Consider the following 24,291-nt stretch of genomic DNA (forward strand, 5'->3'; position numbering starts at 1 on the left):
CAGTTGAGCAAGGAACAATGGATTGAAGTGAGTTATGTTTGTAATAACAGAAATATTAGGGAAGCTGATAGATTGGCCTGGACCAAATGTCTGCTGGACACTCCTCCCACGTTGACAGGCTTGAGTGAGTAGGGAGGGGGTTAAGTACTCCTTGTTCTCAAATCCCTCCCCCCAAGCAGTTGGTTTCAGTTAATGATGGAGTCAGGGCTGAAGATCTTCAAGCAAGATCCAGCAGAGGCTAATCTTTAATGATGTTCCCTTTCTTTAATTTATATTCCCCACAGATCTGATTGAGGACTGAGTAGTAGCTAGTTATCCTAATGTTGAGGACTGAGATGGGACTTGACTTCTTAAGCTGGCAACTGATAAGAATCAAGCTTAATGGCAACAGTGAGCAGTGAGTATCCTCAAATAATTCCCAGGCACAGATATTGAAGATTAAGTTTAGATTGATAAAGAAAGAAAGGAAGGGGAAGGCAAGAGGGGGTAATTAAGATTTAGATAGGTAATGGGAAGCCCTGATTTGTCAGGTTGAAGCTGCCCCTCCCCCCAGGAGGGAGTGGCAGGCACTTAGTTAACTTGCTCTCTAGGCTAATAATAATTACTTCTAATCTCTATTTAACTAATAATTATTATATTGATGCTAGAAAGGTCTAATCCTACTAGACAGGCTAACTCCTGAGTAGAAATCACAATGGCTTTTGCCCCTATGGCCTCTCAGGTGAACCCCCAAATCAGGAGCAGCAAGCAGAAAGATCTGCCCACCTCAACTCCCAGATAACAACTGTTTAACTACCTCTCAACTGCCCCTCACCCAAAGTTCTCCGGGGGGGGGGGGTCCCCTGGTATTCTTGGTAAGGCTTGACCCTGTATTTTGCAGGAATTCCATCCTGCCCTCTTCTACATTACAAGTGCTAAAGAGGGACATTTAGGGTTGTCATCAGGAAAATTTCCTAATAATCAGAGCTGACCCAAAGTGGAATGGGTTACTTTTAGAGGCAGTGTATTGTCCTCCTTCAAGATCTTCAAGCAGAAGTTGCACAGCTACTTGTTGGTATGTTATAATGAAGATTCTTTTATATGTACGTTAGACTAGATGGCCACTGAGTGGCCCTCCCAGCTCTAAATTCTGTAAATCTGACAGTCATTGCAAAGGCATGGGCATAAAAAAATGTGGTGATATGTTTGAATAATGAATGATTGAAAAAGCATTTATGAAGCACTTGATATGTGCAAAGCACTGGGCTAATGATTCAGGGTATAAATGGGAAAGACAATCCCTTCTCTCAAGGAACCCTGATTGTGATGGAGATAGCTCATACAGAAGGTTTCAGCTGCAAGCTAGGTAGAAAAGTCTAGTGATCCTTAGGATGCAGAAGGGAAACAGAGAGACGTTATATCTTCTTTAATGCCATTTCCATAGAAAGTAGAAAACTACTTGTGCTGCTGAACCATTTGAACAGCAAGAATGCCAGTTTTACTAGACCACCAGAGGGAAGTAATGTGCAACAAGACTAGAAAGGGAGGTTGGTGCTGGTTGAATTGTTGAAGCAGAAGAGTCTATATTTTATCCCAGATATAATAGGCAGCCACTGGAGTTTATTGTAGAAGGGAGCAAAAGACCAAATTAGTACTTTAGGAAGATTTGTTAATTAGCTGTTATAGATGGATTAGAAAGAGTTTAATGAGGCAATTAAAAGTCTATCCTCTGATGTCATAGCCCTTTAAATTCTTGATATCAGGCACTATGTCTCACCTATTTTGAATAGCTTTCTCTTCTCCAAGTCAAATATTTCTATTTTCTTCAATCGATCCTTGTTTAGCTTGAATTTCAGTCTTCTACCTATCCTTCTCTAGAATGCTTCCAGCCTCTCAGTTCTTCAAAAGGTTGCCTCACTGCTGACACTCATAACTAACAACAATGAAGATGCTAAAAGCTAGCATTGATATTGTGCCTATTGTGCCAGACACTGCTAAGCACTTTACACTTATTCTCTCTTTTGATCTTCACAACAACCTGGGAAGGTAGGGACTAATAAGCCTTATTTTACAGTTGAGGATACAGAGGCAAACAAAGACTAAGTAATTTGCCCATAGTCACATAGTACATGTCTGAGTTTAGATCTAAACTAAGGTCTTCTTGACTCCAGGCCCAGCACTCCATCCACTGTGCTATGTAGGTGTCTTATCCCTCCCAAAAGGTGGCATCTAAAGTCACACGCAATACTATAGAGATGATCTGTATTCTTCTTTTGGACTGTAGCTCTTATGCACATAATGTTCCCAGAAGATTATCCCAACTGAACACACCTTGACAAGAGAACAAAGGATGACTCACCTCTAATAAGATGTCAGTTGTATCATGTAGCAGCAATGTCAAGGCACCAAAGGGCAGTAAGTTGCAACAATAGGACAAGAACATCAAGATGATGGCAACAAAGTGGTGGATGACCTGTGCCATGGTGTCCTGGGTAGAGGAAGGCAACCATCACATTGTGACTTTTAGGACTTCCCTAGGTTTGAAATTAGCCTCACTTTTGATCAGGATAAGACCTGATCTATTGTTTGGTTATAGTGTAGTATACCCCACTTCCACCTGGCTAGAGGAGCATCATCTAGGGGAGGTATAGATCTATTAAAGGGAGGCAAAGTCATAATAAGTGAGATAGAAGGAAATGTGATGCCAGAATACATGTGATATCAGAAGGAGATGGAGGTAGAGGTTGTAGAAAAACAATAGTAGAAGAGATAAAGACTAGATCTGAAGTAATCTTCTAAGAACAGGTACTGTTTTTTTAATTAAAATTAATTGATTTGACACCTAAGATCTAGTCTCCTTCCCTAGTATTTGTCTCTTCTGACTTCCCCTTTCCCCATCCTTAGCAGAACATAAAGAGCTTAGACTCATTAGGGCAGCTTTGAGATGCTTTGAGATGAGGTCCAAGGGATTGGCCTTCCCAGTCATGGTTAAGCTTGACACTTTCCCATGAGGACAGGGATTAGAAATGATTCTTCCTTCTTTACTTCTGTTCTCTCCTTCTGCCTAGCTAGTGGGGACAGGGCTCTTCCCTGAAGCCTAGATTCTAACCGTACTCACCTTCCTCTTCACATCAAAGGGTAGAGTGAGCAGCAAAGAGAGGTAGAAGCTCATCTCCAGCAGGTACCAGCAATACAGGCCAGTCTTCAGAGGCTTTGGGTCAAAAATACCATGTGGTCAAATAATGTTGCAAACCCAACACACCAAAAAACAAACAAAACAAAACTAATGCTAAAATCCAAACCTACAGATTTCAAAAGGAGACAAAAACTGATGAAAGATTTATGACCCTATCTTTCTCTTTTCATGACCATTTAGATTCCATAATTATATACTTGTGACTTGTTAAGTCATACCATAATAATGTCATTTTATTTTTCTGATGAGATTATTATACTTGCATATCAGAGGAATGCCATATATATATGTGTGTGTGTGTGTATGTATGTATGTAATTTACCTAAGATTTAGTGAAGCATTTGATTAAATTCTTGATGCTGTTTTTTTTAAACCCTTACCTTCCATCTTGGAGTCAATACTGTGTATTGGCTCCAAGGCAAAAGAGTGGTAAGGGTAGGTAATGGGGGTAAAGTGACTTGCCCAGGGTCACACATCTGGGAAGTGACTAAGGCCAGATTTGAACCTAGGACCTCCCGTCTCTAAACCTGGCTCTCAATCCACTAAGCTACCCAGCTGCCCCCTTTTTATGCTGTTTTTGAGGAAAAGATGGAGAGACAGAGATTAATAAATTGTATAGTTGGGTCAGTTTGAATCTGGTTGAATGGTTAAATCTGAAGAAATAATTTTGCCCTGTGATGTTTGATTTTTTTTTTTTTGCCAAAGAGTTGAATTTTGGACAAAGGCATTGATGGAATACTTACTAAGTTTATAGGTGATATGAAGTGGAGATAGATAGCTAATGCACCAAATAGCAGGGTCAAGGTGACAAAGATTTTGTTATGGTAGGATGTGTTGAATTCTAATGAACTGGAGAAAGGATAGCAGTGTGCTAGGACCTAAAGGCTACCAAATTACCAACAAATATCTTAGTAAAGCTTTCAAAAAGCATCATAAGAAACAATGGTAAAGAAACCAAAGAGAAACAGCTGTAAGCTTTTCAAAATCTGATTTCAAGATATGACAAATGAAAACTTCATAGATCTCTTAGAACTAGATAGAGGTCAATGTTAAAATGAAAAGAATTCACTAGTCGCCTGAGGAAATGTCAAAATGGAAAATTCTCAGGAAAATTATAGCCAAAATCCAGAGCTTGTAGGTAAAAAAAAAATGTCAGGGAGCCAAAAAAAAGAGATCAAGCACCAGAGAGAGACTCATGGTCAGGATTGCCACTATAAAGGAGAGGGAAGCTTAAAATGATGTTACAAAAGGCAAAAGAGAAAGCTTTACAAATAAGAATAATTTATTCAAGGGGGCAGCTGGGTAGCTCAGTGGATTGAGAGTCAGGCCTAGAGATGGGAGGTCCTAGGTTCAAATCTGACCTCAGACACGTCCCAGCTGTGTGACCTTGGGCAAGTCACTTGACCCCCATTGCCCACCCTTACCACTCTTCCACCTATGAGTCAATACACAGAAGTTAAGGGTTTAAAAAAAAAGAATAATTTATTCAGTAAAATCGAGTATAATCCTATTGGGGAGAATATGATTCTTTAATGAAATACAGTGGTTCTAAGCATTCATTATGGAAAGCCCAGAACTGAGTATATACTTTGAAAGTATATACTATGTAATATGTAATGATGGATTATTTTCTTTCTGATAGGAGAAGAAAGTGTCCTCATGGAACCCTAATGTCTTTAAAGGTCATAGAAAATTAAATAAATTCAATGGAACATATGGAGGGTAATTTTCTTTTGTTTTGATGATGTTAGGAGAAGAAGGAAATGGGACAGAATGAGAAATATACTAAGGAAGAAATGAGGAGGATGAAACTTACTTTTGCACATAATAAGGAGGCCTGGGATGAAAATTATGCAAAGATGGAATAAGTAGTAAAGGACAACAAAATCTCTTTCAGGAAACTCACTTTCATCTAAACTAGACAGATGAAGATTGAATGCACATAAGTTTGGTATAAAAAAATATACTAAACTCAATAAAGAAATAGGGAAGAGATTGAGTTAAAAAGGTGGGCAAGTTAAGTGAGGGAGTAGTCATAAGCAAAATGAACTCCAAAATAGGATGGGGAAGTTGAAGAGGATATTAAAAGAAAAGAAAGAGTAAAAACCTATGATTGTTGGTAGGGCAAATAGAAGAGGGAAACAGAAGAGTGAAAACAGATAATTTCATTTTATCATTACTGATAAGCAAAGTTGTTTTTCCTCACCTTCTTTGTAAAGATAGGGACTTGGGACAAAGACAAAAATATAGGAGAATAGGGTACAGGTAAATACACAAGTAACCATCCTAACCCTGAACACGATTGGGATAAACTCATCTATTAAAATGAAAGAGAACAGCAGGATAGATTAGAAAACAGGATCTAGCAGTATGTTGTATTCAAAGGACACATTTGAAACAAAGATACTCACAGATATTTTAGCAGAGTTAAAATAATGCTCTCAAGCAAAATCCATTGTGTTTCAAGTGAACTAAAAAAGCAATCATAATTTCAAATAATGCAACAGTAAAAAACAATATGATAAAAAGGCGCATATCATGTTTAAAGGCACTACATAAAATGAATACTTAAAGAGTTCATTCAATTGAGAAGAGAAATAGCTAATGAAACTATAGTAATGAAGGCACTTCAATATACCAATTTTAGACCTGGACAAAGTTAGTAAAGATATAAGAAAATTCAAAGACCTGACTAGAACTTTAGAAAAGTTTGATATGATAAAACTCTGGTGATTACTGAATGAGACCAAAGGAGGCTACATATTCTCAAATGATCATGGCACCTTTACAAAAATTGAGTATTAGGGTTCAAAATCTTATAAATGCAAATAAGCATAAATGTTAAATGTATCCTTTGCTGACCACAAGGAAATAAAATTATTTATTAAAGAGTCTTTCAAGAAAAAAGCTAAAATTAATGAGACTGATTCCTGAATAATTTATGGGTCAAAGAACAAATCATAGTAATAATAGAAAATTTATCAGAAAAAAATTATAACATAACCAGTACTTTTGGGATTCAACTAAAACAGTTCTTAGGGGAACGTGTATAGATAGTTTTAATGATTTCCTCAACAAAAGAGGGAAAGAACATGAAAAAAAAAAGAATATAAAACGTATTACCCCCTCCTCCTCCCCCCCTCCGCCCCCCACCACACACACACTCTACAATTAAAAAGATATCAACCAAATACTGATGAAATAGGGGTGGAGAGCAGCTGTAAAATGGAATTGGTTTGGTGTGGGAATTGAGAGTACTAATTAGATCATATCTCAGGAATACTGAGTCCATCTTGTGCTGCCAATCCTATTAACTTCAATCTTATTGTTTTTCTGCAAATTATCCTAGATGAAATAAGATACCTATTATTTCATAAGTGCAGGTCGGTACAATTAATTGGCTTCTCTTAATTCTGGGGAAAGAATGAAACCTATTCTCCCCACTCCCAACTCAACCAATTTACTTGTTCTGAACTTGGAACACCGCTAATTTTTCTTCATTCAGAAATCAGTTATTTTTTTATCCTGTTAATTGTATCCTGTTAATTGTTTTTCTTTAATTAATTGGTTTTATTTGATTCATTATTTTTAATGTACAAAAAACTCTCTTGGTCTGTATTCAGGGACTTTGGATTGCTTGGAGAGTCCACTGACCCATTTATTATGTATGTTTTGCTAATAAGTCATATAGCTTAGATTATTTCCTCCATGATTATTAATTATCCACCACAATACCAAAGTAGATAATCTGGAAATCAGATACTAACAATATTGGAAACCAACACTGGATTAATAAGTAAAACTGGAAACATTTTGGAAAAAAAAACCTTAATAATAGATATAAAGTTAGCTACTCTGATTTTTTTGAAGACAGAAAAGCCAAATTGTAATAAAAATTAACAAACAAAATCCATAAATATTGAAGAGGAAATAAAGAAATTTTTGCTCAATTATATACCAACATTCAATAAAATGGAAGAATATTTACAAAAATACAAAATAACGATAACTTAAAATAAGAAATAAATTATTCCAACAATTGAATATCAGAAAAGTTGAATAAGACAAAAATTAATTGAATAAGACAAAAGTTAATTATAAAAGAAATATCCTAGGACCAAATATCAAATATTCAAAGAACAATTTCAAAAATAGATGTTTTCAAAAATAGTAATAGAAGGAATCTTTTCAGACTATGATTCAAATATGATCTTGGTACCTCAACTAGGGAGAGAGGACAAAGAAAAACATATTGAAAATATTAGGAAAGATATTACAACAATATATTTAAAAGATTACATATCACTAAGATGAGAAACGCAAATCAAATCCCATTTTCACTTTGTAGTTAGCAAATAGGCAAAGATGACAAAAGATAGGACTAGTTAATGGTGGAGGGGTTGTGGAAAGACAGGCAAACTAATGCATTGTTGTTAGAAATGTTAGAAATGGTAGGAATGCTATGGAAAGCAGTTTGGAATTATGCTAAGAAACTGAGTAAAATGTTATATCCTTTGACCTAGATATTCTGCTGCTAGGTATACACTTCCAAAGGAAGTCACTGACAAAAAGAAAGTTTCCATATATACCAAAATATTTATAGCAGCACTTTTCATGGTAGCAAAGAATTTTAAACAAAGTAGAAGTCTACCAAATGGGGAAAGGCTAAAGGGTTTGTAATACACGAATATGATGGAGTAGTAGTTTGTTGAATAAAGCAAACATGATAAATACAAAGAAACACAGAAAGATTTATAGTACTTAACTAAAAGTTAAGTAAGCACAGTTAGGAAAACAACATATACAATGACTGCAACAATATAAATAGAGATAACAACCACCATGAAACAACCAACAAACGAAATGTTGCAAAAGCATAAAGAACAAACAGAAATAAGAGAAAAACTCCTGCTTCTTTATAGAGGTGTAGAGGGGATTCATTTGTGGGAAATATTGTATATATCATCCTATTTATATGTGTTGACTGATTTTTCTGTATATTTTAATCTTCCTCTTAAAACAATTATTATAAGGGATGTTTCTGTAGAAGAGGGTGAGAAGGGATACAGAAGCTACCTAGGTGAGGTAAAAACGAAGGTATCAATAAAATGCTATTTTGTAAAAGAAAAAATTTTATCTTATGACTTTAGCAAAAGTACAAGGTTAGTTCAATATCAGGGAAATGAAAAAACAGTAGAACATAGTAATAACAAAAAAGTACATTATTATATTAACAGGTATTAAAAAAACTTTTTTTGCCAAATCTAACACCATTTTCTTTAAAAAACCCAACACATTACAAAGCATAGAAATATGTGGATTTTCGCTTAATATCATGAGTAGTATTTCTCTAAAACCTAAAGGAAACTTTATGTATAATGGAGAAAGATTTGAGGCCTTTCTTATAAGAAAATACTTTTTTATAATTATGGATAGTTAAAGAATTCATGACCGAAGGAGGAATTGAGAATCAAAGATAAAAACATGAGCTATTTTGATGATAAATCATTTAAAATGTTGCATAAGCAAAAAGTAAAACTAGGATGTCCATTATCACTAATATTATTTGATTTAATTCTAGAAATACTATCTATAAAGATAGAATAAGAAATAAATTGAATGAGTAAGAGTAGGCAAAGAAGAAGAAGAGTAGGCAATAACTCAAATGAGTTAAATAAAATTATTTTAAAATAACCAGGAAAAGTTCAGGATATTAAATAAATCACATAAACCAGTAGCTTTTCAGGATATTACTAACAAAGCCCTATAGAAAGAAGGAGAATTTCTATTCAAAGTAATGTCAAAATATATAAAATATTTGTAAATATCTACCAAGACACATTCAGGAATTTAGTCCAAAATAATTATAAAACATTCTTTATAGAAGTAGAACTAAATAACTGGAAAATTTTTAATTAGTCATGGGCAGGTCATACCAATGTAATAAAAATTACTGACAAATTAAATGACTTATTTAGGGGACAGCTTGGTGGCTCAGTGGATTCAGAGCTCCTCCTAGAAACAGGAGGTCCTAGCTTCAGATCTGGTCTCAGATGTTTCTTAGCTTTGTGAACTTGGACAACTTACCACCCCACTCCCAATTGCTCTATTGCCTTGGAATTATTATTCCAAGTATTACTTCTAAGACCGAGGATATGGTTTTAAAAGAATGTCTTATCAGAATCAAGCCAATTAGGCTATGAAAGGATTTTTTTATAGAGCTAGGAAAAATAATAAAAATCTCTCTATTTTTAAAAGGTCAAGAATCATAAATAAGATGATGAAAAAATAGGAAGGAAGAGGACCTAGCTGAACTAGGTCTCACACCATATTACCAAAGAATAATTATCAAAACTATTTGTTATTGTTTGAAAAATAGAACAATGAGTGGGACAGGTAAGATATATAAAATTTAGAAGCAAATAAACAGAGTACCATAGTATTCAATAAACCCTAAGACCTTAGCTACTGGGGTGAGGGCTCACTATTTTATAAAAGCTGCTCAGAAAACAGGAACTCAGTCATGCAAAAAATTAAGTTCAGAATAATAGCTCACATCAGATACTTAGATAAACTCCAAGTAGGTATATTATTTAGATATTAAAATGTTACATGATAAACAAATTAGAGGAGACAGGAAAAAATACTTTTTGTAACTATGGATAAGTAAAGAATTCATGACCCAAGAAGGGATAGATAGAATCAAAGATGATAATACGAACAATTTTGATTATATAACATTAAAAATGTTGCGCATGGAAACCAATGCAGTTAAAATGAGAAGGGAAACAGTTAACTATGAAAAAAAATTAGCAGTAATTTTCTCTAATCAAAGCCTTATATGTACCCAAGATATATAAAGAATTGTTTCAAGGAAGCAAGAAGGTGAAGTGTTTGGATTCAGGAAGACTTGAGTACGAATCTTGCCTCAGACACTTAATAGCTATATGATTCTGAGCAAGTCCCTTAATTTCTGTCTGTCTCAATTTCCTCATCAATAAAATGAAGATAATAACACGACACCTCCATTACAGCCATACCATGAAAATCAAAATAACGTGCACAGCTCTTCACAAACTTTATATCTTACATAAATGCTGTTCTTTAAGAACAAGAGCCATTCCTTAATAGATAAATGTTCACAGTACATGAACAAGTAGTTTTTGAAGGAAGATATCTAAGTTGTGAACAACTATATGAAAAATATTTTAAAATTTCTGCTAATTGGAGGAATTCAAATTAAAATATCTCAGCTTCCTCCTCACATCCATCAAACTGGCAAAGATAATGAGTAAAATGATCCTTATTGGAAGCTTTGGAAAAATATATACCAATGCACTGTTGGTGGAGCTGTGATTTAATCCAGTCATTCTTGAAAGCAATTTGGAACTATGGCCCCCAGATCATTAAAATGTGTTTACCCTTTTGTTCAGAGATACCAGTACTAGGCTTGTACCCCAAAGAGATCAAAGAAAGCTGAAAAAGGCTTAAATGTACAAAAGCATTTATTGGGGCAGCTAGGTGTATCAGTGGACACTTTCTAGCTATATGTCAATGGGCAAGTCACTTAATCCCAATTCCTTAGCTCTAACTGCTCTTTTGCCTTGGAACTGATACATGGTATTGATTCTAAGATGGAAGGTTAAGGGTTTTTTTTTTTTTTGTTTTTGTTTTTTTTTAAACCCTTGTACTTCGGTGTATTGTCTCATAGGTGGAAGAGTGGTAAGGGTGGGCAATGGGGGTCAAGTGACTTGCCCAGGGTCACACAGCTGGGAAGTGTCTGAGGCTGGATTTGAACCTAGGGCCTCCTGTCTCTAGGCCTGACTCTCACTCCACTGAGCTACCCAGCTGCCCTGTTTTTTTTTTTTTTTTAAGTATTTATAACAGTTCTTTGTGTGGAAACTAAGGATATGACCATAAATAGTGGAACAGTTGAGCAAATTAGGGCATGTGAGTCAATAAAAATGATGAAATTGGCTGTTTCAGAGAAATCTGGGAAGACTTTTATGAACTAATGTAAAATGAATTGAGCAAAACCAGAACTAATATATAGTTACAGCAAACATTGCGAAGAGAGAGCTATGAAAGACTTAAAGGATCAATGCAGTGAACAATCACTATTCCAGGGTACCAATTATGAAGCATGGGTCCCTACTTCCTGACAGAGAGGTGATGACTTCAAGATACAAAATATGCCATATTTTCAGACATGGCCTGTGGGAATTTGTTTTCCTTATTTGTGTGTGTGTGTGTATTATCTCATATATATATATATGTATATATATATATATATGAATTTTTTTAATGATGGTTATGATTTTTTTTTCTGTGGAGGTCAGTGGTCATGGGAATGAGATGGAGCTATGGATAAATGTTTCCAAAAATAAAGAAAAGAGGATCATTAAAGCATTTTTTTTAGATGCAGAGAAGAGAACAGAAAGAAAGCTAAAAGGAGTCATGGACAAGAAGGATAGCTTTAAAAGTTTCATACTGAATTTATTATCTATAAACACACACACACATATATATATAGTTTTGTCATGTATTACATATATGTTTATTATATGTTATTTGTACTTAAAAACTAGCTTGTACATAGTTGAAATTTAGTTTCATGTAAAATTCTTTCTGTTTTAACATCTGTTTGGAAATGATCATTTTATTTGGTATTCAGTTCAGAATTTAAAATATATAAATAAATCAAAGATAAATATAAAATCTTATAGTTGAGTTAAAGTTTAGCTTTACAAATTCAAAATGGCATAGGTTGACTGGATAATAATTTGTCTCAGAAAGATAATTTTTCTTTTTAACTACAAGCTCAATATGAGCCACCAGTGTGATATAGAAGCCCAAAAAGAGCTAATAAGATTTTAGGTTGCATAAGAGAGGAACTGTTTTCAGCAGGAGGAAGGTCATAGTTCTATTATCTCTTAGCCCCTTCTGGATTATTTTGTTCAGTTTTGGGTGCCATATTTTAGAAAGACCATTTTGAGAATTTCTCTGGATGTAGTTCACAGAAGAACCACCAAGATGATGAAAGTCCTTGAAATCATACCATACTATTATGTAAATGAAGGAGCTAGGGAGATTTAGCCTATAGAAAAGAATTGGGAGACTGAATGATTGCCTTCAAGTATTTGAAGCTTTTTATGTGGAACAGAGAGAAATAAGACTTTGTTTGGCCTCAGAAGACAAAACTAGATGCAAAGAGAGGTAGTTACAAAGAAGTAAATTTAGATGATGTAAGGAAAAATGTTCTAATAACTAAAGCTGTCTCTAAGTGTAATAAACTGTCTGGGGAAATATTGGTTCACTCTTCCAGGCAGTCTTCAAAGATAAAATCAATGAGCTCATTTTACAAATTTTGTAGAAATTATACTCTTCCCCAACATTCTTCAGATATAATCTAGACTAGATGGCCTCAGAGATTTCTTTCAACACAGATCCTCTAATTCTATTTTTTAAAAAAAATCCATATCTTCCATCTTAGAATCAATACTGTGTATTGGTTCTAAGGCAGAAGAGTGGTAAGGGCTAGGCAATGGGGGTCATGTGACTTGCCCAGGGTCACACAGCTAGGAAGTGTCTCAGGCCAGATTTGAACCTGGGACCTCCCATCTCCAGGCCTCGCTCTCAATTCACTGAGCCACATAGCTGCCCCAACAAATTCTCTGATTCTGAGTAGGAATGGAGCTCATATATTTTTTTTTTAACAGGGTTTTGCTTTTATTTTTTTTTTCTGATGGGCCAGACCTATTTTTATGGGCAAGTATGATATCCACCCTTGTCCTGACCTGTTTACCTGCTTTGGGAATCTGTCGAAGCATGTCTTGGGATCTCCAAACCACTTCTCCTGAGAGAAACAAAGGACAAGTTAGAGGAGGAAAAACTTTCAGCACAGCAATAGCTGTGTCCCTATTAATTACTCAATGAACTATAATCACTAACAGGAGTAATCCCATTTCTACTTTACAGCTTTATTTTATCATTATTCTGGCCTGACTTTCTCCCTCTTCCTCAAATCAGGACTGTAATAAGTAGATAATGTGGCTGATAACAGGGGAGCTGGTGGTACAAGTGAGTCACCAAGGCCTGGGAGCCTGAAACTACAGTAGCAGGTGATTTGAGACTGTCAGGAATATGTAGCCTGAGCTGGGATGACCAGTCGGTCTCCCTGCTACCTATAGGCTCCTTTAAGGTGGAAAGTGAGGCGCCCCTCCCTGCTGGAGTGAAAGCAGAACTCAACAGTAAGTGAAGCTCACACACTTCCTGAATAAAATGGATGCTTGCCCAGTACTTCCTTTGGAGTCAAGTGGTTGCTATTCTCCCCTCTCCTCAGCCCCTTAGCCCAAGCTGATGTTATAAATAACTACAGAAGTTCACAGTTTCAGGCTAAGGGTTTATTTAAACACGGAAGGGAAAACTGAGGTAAGAGAGTTTAGGGCTCTTGAGAGACTGTTGCTAGGGGCGACTGATAAGTGTTGGCTATGGACCTACAAGGTAAGGCTAGGCTGAGGGAACCAGCCCTCAGCCAAAGATAGTTTAACATTGCCCTGATGTTGTTTGATCCACCAGTTAGACAGATATAGTTGATGAATTGGTTTAGGGGTGTCCCTGTTGCTAGGCTACTCTAATCTAAGTCCTGCCCACTTTCCATAACCCAAACCTCCCTTCAACCTCCCTTCCCCCTCCTGGGGTCCCCAAGGGGAAGTCAGGGGTGTCTGGGTGTCTGGGTGAGGTCAAGGAAATCAGAATCCCCAAGTTGGTTCTGCAGGGGTTTTTATAGTCCCAGCTCAAACTGTCAGCTCTTGGGACTGGCACCTGCTGGGCCAAAGTTACATTCTCCTAACTGACAGGATTGCCTAGGGTAATTTTGCAAATGCAAGAGATCTTGCACAAATCCTGCATCACAGGAAAGAATCAGAGTCAAACCTGTCAGGCAAAGTCTTAGGTGAAAAGAGAGGATTTTACTCTAATTCTTGTTCTTGTTTTTTTCTCTTTCTGTGCCATGAACATCTGAATCCTCTTTTCTCTTTAACATAGCCATGAGTAGGGGAAAGACTAGAGTGATCTGCCAAACTAAGGACTTATCAAATAGAACACAGGTCAAATTGCCTACCTTTCAAGCAGTAAGTATATCAATCTAGTTACTCACCAAACCATTTGAGATTGTCTATTTCCTGGGCTATAGGTTAGCAGTTTGCCTGCTTACCTGTTTTGGTGAGCCTGTCTTAGGCTCCCTGTGATAATTAGATTAAATCGACACTGCCCATATTTAGATTTAATCACAAAAGGTGAAAACATCTCCATTTTTGGTGGTCTATAACCCACGTGTGCTAGAGTAACAAATCAGAATTTACTGATTGCCTCCTGGGCAGTCCTAAGAAAAATGTCTGTTGTGATTGGACACATAAACTAAGAGGAGGCCACAGGAAGGGATGCAAAAGAGGCCCCTTTAAAAAGAGACCTCAGTCAGCTGGGCTGGCTCTTCTGGTTTGTGAACAGGACCTGAAGGACCTCTGCTGGTTTATGACTGGGACTTGGAGGAGCTCTGAAGCTGGTGAGACTGTTAATAAATCTTTCCTTTGGAATTCCACGTGGTGAGTGTAAGACTGAATCTTCCTTAACTTCTCTTAAGGAACTTCCCTTTTAATAGAGACTTTGTGACTGAAGCTTTTGCTTCATTCGCCTCTGGGGCCCCAGAGTTCTGGCCTGGGACCTCCCATCTCTAGATCTGACTCTCAATCCACTGAGCTACCTGGGACCTCCCTTCTGAGTTTCCTGGCCTTGGGTTAATTAGATCTACCTGGATTAACTAGGGGATCAGAGCAAATTACCTACTGTGTTGGATTCTTATTTCCTTATTTCTTCTTCCTCTTCTCATTTGTAAATAAATTTCCATAAAAGTAATTTTAACTTGAGGTTACTCTTTAATTAGGGATTGATAATTGTTCAATCCCCTGGCAACCCAATCTTTTAATATATTTGACCCCAAACCCCCCTTTCCCCCCTTACATCCCCAAATCACATTTTCTGGAAGAAATAAATCTCCACTCTTCTCTCTCCCTTTAAAAACAAACAACCCCCAGACTGGTCCTACTCTCCCTGCACACCTTATTTCAGTGTATTGATGCCATGCTTTATTTTGATTTATCTGAATTAGGTTTCTAATCCACCCTGCTTGTTGGTCAGATAGGTGGGTCCCACCACAGAGTCCTATACTCCCTTGCCCCAAAAGGACTTTTGATATAGGAGAATGGAAGACAATGTGGGCAGATAGAGGGAAAAGGTAGAAATGGAGCAAGGAAGATAATCAATGACATGGCTAGTGTAGGAAGAGGACAAGAAGGGATAAAGATGGTAGAGGAAAGAGAAATAAGAAAGCAGTGAAGAATAGAGGGGAATGGAAGGATAGGAAGAGTGATAAGAGACAGAGAGATCAAGAAGATTGATGTAACAGAAGTGTATAGAAAGGAAGGAGAGTGCAACTGGGTGGCTCAATGGACAGGGAATTAGCCCTGGAAATGGGAGGTTCTAGGTTCAAATCTGGCCTCAGACACATCCTAGCTATATGACTCTGGGCAAGTCACTTAAACCCCATTGCCTTGCCCGTACTGCTCTTCTGCCTTAGAACCAATATATAGTATTGATTCTAAGCTGAAAGATTTTTCTTTCTTTGTTTTTTGAAGAGAAAGGATAGGGGTTGGATAGGAAGGAGAGGTATAAAAAAGATGGTCAGATAGGGCAAGACGGTACAGGGAGGGAGTTGAAGAGTTTATGCCCTTGGAAATTTTGTGGTGATGGAACATTGTAAATGTGGGACCTGGACCAAAGAGAACAAGAATGGAGGAAGTGAGAGGACAAAGAGTGAGAAGAGGAGGATGGTCATAGATAAAAGAGGAATTTGGGGAGGTGGCCAATACAGAAATTTGCTTTGTTTGACTATGTATATTTGTCACAAGAGGTGTTTTTTAGGGGGAGGGAAGGGGAAGAATGAGTGGGAGGAAGAGAAAAAAATGCTTGTTAATTGAAAAAGATAGGAGGCAGCTGGGTAGGTCAGTGGATTGAGAGTCAGATCTAGAGATGGGAGGTCCCAGGTTCAAATTTGACCTCAGACACTACAGCTGTGTGACCCTGGGTAAGTCACTTAACCCCCATTGCCTAGTCCTTACCACTCTTCTGTCTTGGAACCAATATGCTGTATTGATTCTAAGATGGAAGGTAAGGGTTTTAAAAAAAGAAAAGAAAAAGATAAAGATAAAAAAAAAATAAAACAATGACAGTACAGTGGAAAGAATCAGAGAGATAATGAAGATATGAAGATGAAAATGCAGAGGAGGAAGGGACAGAGAGTTATGAAGGTCTCTTGGGTGAGGATGGGACAGGGTGTACTCACATCGTAGATGGTGAGAAAGATTCCAAAGGAAGAAGACAAATAAAAGAAAAGTCTCCAACTGAAAAACAAAATGAGGATGGGGTGATAAGGGAGGGTCTAGAAGATAAGATATACAGATAGAGCTGTTATTACAGGGCATTGACTGACAATAAACAAAACGAGGCTCCTCCTTTTCCAGTGAAGTCTTGATCCCAAAGCTCTTTGACCCTAACCTGCTCCCCTCCAAACATTTTCACCACCCTGATGCCAATCCTTCCTTAGCCTCCCCCCCATCCCCAACCAAGGGTTTACCTAGATTCACAGAACTTCTTTGTCAGGTTGGGTCGTTCTTGATTCCTTCGACGTCGAAACCAGCGCTGGGTCTGCCTCACTGAGAGGTCACACTGACTGGCCAGGCGACTCAGCTGAGCCTGGGGATCAAGGGAAAGGGGAGGTCTTAATCTCAATGACTATGGAGAACACATCCTCTCCCCTTGGTTTTCTGGGATCCTTTATCAGGAGGTGCTCACCCAACCCTCAGGGACCTTTTTTTCCTCCCACAATCTGGCAGAGAACATGCTTCAGTTCAGAAGGCTTAAGCCTAGTATCCATGGGCAAGATACAGGAAACTGGCTCACTGCCTGCCTGTGCTCCACCCCACCCCAAACCCCCTTAAAGCATTGGGTAGGTTCTTCCGTCAAAGTATCCTCTAAGTCACACACTGTTCCCTGCATTGTTCTTGAGAAGGAGACAAAGAAAAGGTATGTTCTAGGGTAGCTTCTCTGAAAGAACCTAACTGGGCAGAAACACTGGATTTCAGTTCAACTCAGCAAATATTCAGTACTTTCTATATGCCAGGTCTGGTGCAAAACCAAAAACCAAACATTCCTTTTAAGAGCTTGTTTTTTACTGGGGGAAGCACAGATGATAAGAAAATTCAAAATATATGCAAATTAAATATGAAGTAATTTGTGGAGAACACAAATTACTGTTAATCAAGAAAGCCATCTTATAGGAGGGACCCTAGAGTTCATCCCTGAAGGGAGCTAAGGGTTCCAAGAGGTGGAGGTGAATCTGGAAAGCATTTCATGAACATTAGCCAGCTGGTACTACCATTTTCCCAGACACTCACTCAGGTTCAAAACCTCAGTGACATCCTTGACTCCTTTCTTGAACTCATTCCACACATTCAATCTCTTCCCAAGTCTTGTTTTTATCTTCACAACATTGCTTGTTTAAATTTCTCACCCCTCACCCAGCCACCACCTTTGTGTGGGTCCTCATTCAATTAATTCAACTCAATAAACATTTATTACATGCCTACTATGTACCAAGCAGTGTACTACATGCTAAGGATACAAAAAGAGGCAAAAGATGGTTCTTGCTCTTAAGGAGTTTACAATCGAATGGATAAAACAACATGCAAATAAATATAGAGAGAGGAAGCTCTATATAGGAAAAAATATTAATAGCGGGAAAGGACTGGAATTAAGTGGGGTTAGGGAAGACTTCCTGTAGAAGGAATTATTGAAGCAGCCTTCCGGTGGGTCTTCTTGCCTCAAGTCTCCTCACTGTTATCTATCCTCTATTCAGCTTCCAAATTTTCTGTGCCTTTTATGTTAACTGGTCCCCTTGCCTAGAATGTTCTCTTTCCTCCCCTCAGCCTCCTGACTGCCTAGGCTTCCTTTGAGATGAAGCTCAAATTACACTTCTTCAGGAGCCTTCTTTTCCTAGTCCCCCAGTTGCTGGTGTCTTCTCTCTGAGATAACCTTCCATTTGCACCGACTTGGCTGGTTGGCTGTTGTCCTTCATAGTCAAAAGAGGACTAAAATGACACCCCTATAACAGGATCAGTTGTGTATTTGAATATTCTGACTGATATGATCAAAAATAGAATATTGGACCTGCAAATGATCTTAGAAATCATGAGGTCCAACATCCCAATTTTGCAGATAAGAAAACTGACTCTTAATTTGAAATGGCTTGGCCAGATTCACATGGCAAGTCAGTGGTAGAGATGAGATTAGAACCCAGATCTTGTGGACTGCCAGTTCTCCCTGATGTCAATTAGGCAGAGTTTGATTCTCCCATAGAGATAATAGCACAAAAAAAATCTGTATCTGAGCCAATCTTGAGCATGGAGTTCCTTCCCTATCTTCTACTTCCTATTCAAGAAACAGTAAAACAATAGCTCCTCCTGAAGGTAATTGGAAGCATCTCTGATTTCTTTATGGAATCTAAACCTGGAACCTGCTCACCTCTTTGGGATTCCAACTCTGAGTCTGGAAAAAGGACTCCAATATGGGGTTGGGGCCAGGCTTTAATCTAAGGTAGTCACGAACACCCATGACCCTGCTCAGAAGTACACCAATGGTCCTGTGAAAGGAGGCAGGAGGAAATGAGTAGTTAGAAATCTAGGACCCAGAAGCTATGTCTACCCTTCCCCCATCCTATCTGTGACCCAGAAACTCATATCGCTCCTCCTCAGCCCCACCATCACTGACCCTTGGAGCCCCCTTAGCCAAATTTTGCTTACCAACTGGCCAAACTGAATTAACTTGGCACAGTGCGAAGAAGATAGAGAGTGGGCAGGGATGTGCAAATGCTACATGAAGGGGCAGGGGTGTCTCTATGGGAGCACATATAGGGTGCTGAATCTGGGGGAAAAAAAGTCCATCATTCTTATTTCTGGGGAGGGCCTTTGGACTGTCAGGAAGGGGGTAGGAGCATTCCTGCAAATGAGTGCCTAATCAGAAAGGCCCCCTGAGATGCTGTTCTACAGCCAAAGAGCAAGTATTCTTCTCTTAAATCCAATAAGTTTTGTGCCTCCTCTATAGAAAATTCCATTCTTGGTGCAGGGAGGGTAGAAAAATAAACTTTAGAGAAGATTTCATTTTTGTTTTCAGAGAGTTTTCAGTCTGTTGGATGGGGAGCAGACAGATGTCCATAATATCCCAAGATAAGCGCATTAGATAACTCAGAAAAATAAAAGGACACCTTTGGATACTTGGATAGTCGAGGTCATTCCTAGTAGTGGAAGGGAGAGTAGGAGGATCAGCAAAGCTTTTCTGGAGAGAAGTGGTATTAGACTGGAGGGAGTGGTATTGGACTTGGATTTGAAAGAGTAGAGATGAGTCAAATCATTTGACTTGTTGGGGCTCATTTTTCCAAGAGAATGAGGAGTTGGACTAAGACAAATGCTTATGGAGATTTGAGTGAGAGCGATAGTGGAGTTAGGCTAGGGTTAAGCTATAAGAAAAACTAAGCTGAACACAATGCAGCCTTAGAAAGAGAATGGAAATCAATACAAATAAATGTAGGGAAAATATGATACATAATATTTATAACATTAAGCAAGAATACAACAGTTATCTCTGATAAAAGTCTGATATTCAAGATAAGTAGAGAATCCAAAAATATGGAATAAAAATAATTTTCTAACACCTAAAAGGTCAAAGGATTTATATATAAAATAATTCTCAGAAATGTTTGATAGTGTGTTATTGTGTCATTTAAAATCACTTGGGATACTTGGAACTACATTTCCCGTCCCTAATGGGTTTCAGGTTTTGGATGACGTATTCAAGGTGAGGGACTGTTTGAAATTAGGGGGAAGTGACTTGGAACTTCCTCTTTAGTTACCTGAGCTGGAGGAGAGAGGAAGGAAAATGGCTGAGGTGAGGTTGGAATAGGTTTCTTACAGGCGCGTGGTCAGTTTATCTCTATCAGCATGGCTTTTATTAAAATACTATTCTCCCTTTTGATCTCGACCATCATCATTTTTAATCATAACATTATTTAGAATTTCTGGGGTTCCATTTAGAGGTATTTTGGGGCTCATTTGAGCCTCAAGATATGTAGATATATGACAAACTTCCTATGGACATGTGGGGGACTTTGAGACTACATTTTCCGTGATCCAATGGGTTTCTGGTTTTGGACGTGATGATGCCAACCAGCGTGAACCAATGTAGAGAGTGACTTAAATGGGGAGATGAGTTTTGACCTCACTCTCTTTCGTACGAAGCAGCCAAATGAAAGAGAAGGTATGGACTGGCGGGCAGTTTGAATAGATTTTAGCCAGGCACGTGGTCTGATTTTATTCTATCAACATGGGCCTAAATAAAATATTAGTTTTCCTCATAATAATAGCCTTTATCATTTTTAAAAATAACAATAGGCAATGGTTAACGCCTCACAAACATTTGATAAATGTTTTGCCTTTCAAAAGAAGAATTTAAGGTGTAAAAAGCTATATGAAAGCCTTCTCCAAATTGCTAGTAATGAGAAATGCAAGTCAAAAACATCTCTGAAGATTCATTTCAAACTCGACAAGTTGGCAAAGATGACCAAAGATGGAAGGAATCCATTTTGAAGGGCCTATGGAAACACAGATACACAAATACAGTCTTGGTAAATCTATGAATTCATTAAATGGTTGGGGATTTGGGTGGGAAAGGTCATTAACTGTCCTTCCCTTTTTACCTAGACATTCCAGTGCTAGTTATATATCCCAATGAGTTCCAAGACAAAATAAAAAGTTCCATAGATAACAAAATATTCATAGCAATACTTTTTGCACTAGAAAAAGCTGAAAGCATATTGATTCCACTATAATTAAGGATATGATAAATTGTGGTGTATCAATGTGTGGGTACATCTTGTCCCATTTCCCCACCCAAAAGAATGTAAGCTTCTTGAAGGCAAAGACTTTTATTTTTTCCTTCATATTCCAAGTGACTAACATAGGACCTGGCACATAGTAAATCAATTATTTAAATCTGACTTTATTTGAATAAAAAGCACTTGACAAGTATGTTTATATAATTTCTAATGGGGGAGACAACACAGATGGCAGGTTTTAGTTGTAACATGGAAAAGTCTGATGATCATTGGGGTATGGCAACAAAGCAGATGATAGGTGTGTAACAAATCCTTGTTGTTTGATTGATATTGTTTTATTATACTCTAAGTAATAATAAATGTGAGGAATTCAAAATTCCCAGAAACCTGGCAAGATTCCTACAAATTGATAGAGATGGAAGGAAGAAGAACCAGGAGGTGATTAAAATATTCTTAGTGAGGGGGCAGCTGGGTAGCTCAGTGTATTGAGAGACAGGCCTAGAGATGGGAGGTCCTGGATTCAAATCTGGCCTCAGACACTTCCCAGACGTGTGACCCTGAGAAAGTCACTTGACACCCTCCCCCCCCACCCCCCCGCCTACTTTTACCACTCTTCTGCCTTGGAGCCAATACACAGTATTGACTCCAAGACGAAAGGTGAGGGTTTAAAAACAAAAAACAAAAAAAAATATTCTTAGTGAAAAGAACACTAGGGGCTTGTAGGTATCTCAGTGGATAGAGAGCCAGGTTTAGAGATGGGAGGTTCTGAATTCAAATTTGGTCTCTGATACTTCCTAGTGTGTGACCCAGGACAAGTAACTGAACCTCAGTTGCCTAGTCCTTCCCACTCTTCTGCCTTAGAACCAATACTTAGTATCAATTATAAGATGGAAGGTAAGGGTTAAAAAAACAAGAACACTAGCAAGAACCTAAATGCTGTATAATAGTAATGATCCATAAATCTCTGAGAAGAGATAAGCCAGGACCTGCTTCCACTCTCCTTGGAGAAGTGGGGTGGGGTGGAGGTGGTAGTGGTTATGGCTGCAGGGTACTAATTACATTTGCTCTTGGACATGGCTCCTGCCTTTGTTTTTTGTTTTGTTGTTGTTGTTTTGTGTGTGTGTGTAAGGGAAGGTTCGAGCTGTGGGATGTTGGAAGAAGTGGTATCATATGATGAATCATGACTTGGGTAAAAACAAAAAGCATCAATAAAACTGAAATTTTGACAGGGAGAAACAGACAGATAGAAAAGGAGAAGCAGAGAAGCACATGGTTGACTCACCTCTCAAAGCTATATCGGACAATCACTAAGATGAATGCCAAGGGAAGGGTTGCCAGGAGGTCCTTGGGGTGAGGATATGTGACCCCACTGACATCCTCTATGTCAGTCCATGTGTATCCAGAAGGAAGCCAGTGCTCATCCTTCCAGAACCATTGGTACAAGTTGGACAGCATCCTGAGGTGGCAAAAGGGCAAGAATTTTATAGAAAATATTAGAAGAGATTGAGGGTAGTGCAAAATTGTCTGGTTAAAAATTCTGGTTAACAGAAAGTCAGTTTACATAAACCACCAGTTTTAGAAGCAGAGAATACTAAGTTGCAAGGGATTTTAAGGAAATCCTATCTCTTCATTTTTCAGATGTGCAACCTAAAAGGAGTTGCCTGAGCTCCTATGGATAGTCAATAGCAGTGCCAAGACAAAAGCCCAGGTTAACTGATTCTGTCCAGAAATATTTCTACTATACCTTCCCACACAAGACAGCAAGGAGGGCATTGGCTGGGTGGTACTACTAAAGCACATTGGCTACTGCCTGAATCTTCCTTGGCACAAGACCCAGGTATCTCAGATTTTGTCCAGCACTGGCCTAGCACAGCACCTGTCTGCTGTGGCAACATGGATAGGGAGGTGTCATGGGGTGAAGAAGATAGCTCCCAGACCAGGAGAACAGATCCTACAATCAGGGAGTTATCTTAGAAAAAGGAATGTCACATCTGGGAGGACTCTAAGAACCTAGAATGTCAGAGCTGGGAGGGCCCTTAGTGTCAGAACTGGGAGAACTGGAATATTGGTAGAGTTAGAAAAAAACCACATGAATAGTAGGATTTCCTGCCACTAACGATATTCAATCAGAAGCTGAGTGCCTCCCTTGTAGGAGAGGATTCCAGTTTCAGATGAGAGTTGGACAGCTTTTACAGCACTGATAATCCATCTCTGTGATGGAAAATCTGTGGCATGTGTGAAGGAAATTTACCACCTACTCTTTCTGGGGTCACATGGGTGACATCATCTCCTGTCGACTACCTGCATACCTGGCATGAGCCTGAACTCGACCAGGAGGTGAGGATTGTATGAAGGAAATCATTGAGTGGATTGGGTTACAATGATAGAATGGCAGTTGGAAAAAGGCAGCAATAGAGTCAAGAGATCATGAGGCAGGGACAAGATGTCCCCTGCACTGCTCCCTGGATGACCCAGGCAAAATAACCACAGTGGACTCCTGTGATGTGTAAGAGTTAGTGGGTGTAGAAAAAGTTTGATAAACTGAGGCAAGAATGAATTTTGCTTTTTTCTCTTCTGGTTTTGCTGCTGGCTGGACTTTTCTGTGAGCATAGCTAGGGGGCCCTAATGGTGGCGACAGAATAGCAAGCTAAATGGAGCAGCAAGGCAAGTAACCTATATATCTCTATTCTATTTTTCAATCTTTCCCTACTACTTTTGATTTAATAAAATTATTAATTTCAGGCCAGTCTCATAATTTTCCCTCCTACAGGCACATGTGCCAAAGATGGCACATAGAGACCTCTCTGTTGGCATGCACCATCCCTAGCAGTTATTTATTAGGAAGGCAGAGGGACTCTGGTGGAACTGCTCTCTTCCCCATCTCCATCATACCTCCCTGCCCCTCAGTGCTTACTCCCTTCCCTGATCAGAGCACTCAGGCAACTCTCCTCCTTTTCTCCCTCCCTTGTCTGGGGTAAAGGGGAGGGTAAGGGCAGCACTGGGTCTCTGGAGGGGTGGGGCACAGCATTCAGTGGTTGTTGGGCAAAACACAGCTTGTTGTCCCTAAAAGGTTGTAAAAGGTTTGCCATCACTGCTCTATCTACTTCACCACCTG

At 38.4% G+C, this 24,291-nt stretch overlaps 1 protein-coding gene across 1 annotated transcript in view; it reads right to left on the reverse strand.

Moving 5' to 3' along the window:
- Positions 1-22,655, reverse strand: part of LOC123256812 (ceramide synthase 4-like) — a 35,063-nt gene extending 12,408 nt beyond the window's left edge. The window contains exons 1-7 of the mRNA XM_044685372.1: positions 22,459-22,655; positions 18,812-18,929; positions 16,866-16,984; positions 16,575-16,632; positions 12,981-13,031; positions 3,098-3,190; positions 2,339-2,467 (exon numbers count right to left, since the gene is read on the reverse strand). Of these exons, the coding sequence (XP_044541307.1) occupies positions 2,339-2,467; positions 3,098-3,190; positions 12,981-13,031; positions 16,575-16,632; positions 16,866-16,984; positions 18,812-18,929; positions 22,459-22,631 (741 nt within the window). The 5' untranslated portion in view covers positions 22,632-22,655. The remainder of the gene's footprint in view (positions 1-2,338; positions 2,468-3,097; positions 3,191-12,980; positions 13,032-16,574; positions 16,633-16,865; positions 16,985-18,811; positions 18,930-22,458) is intronic.
- Positions 22,656-24,291: the final 1,636 nt, after the last annotated feature.

Source organism: Gracilinanus agilis, chromosome 1 (genome assembly GCF_016433145.1).
Source record: "Gracilinanus agilis isolate LMUSP501 chromosome 1, AgileGrace, whole genome shotgun sequence".
Taxonomy (NCBI): Eukaryota; Metazoa; Chordata; class Mammalia; order Didelphimorphia; family Didelphidae; genus Gracilinanus; species Gracilinanus agilis.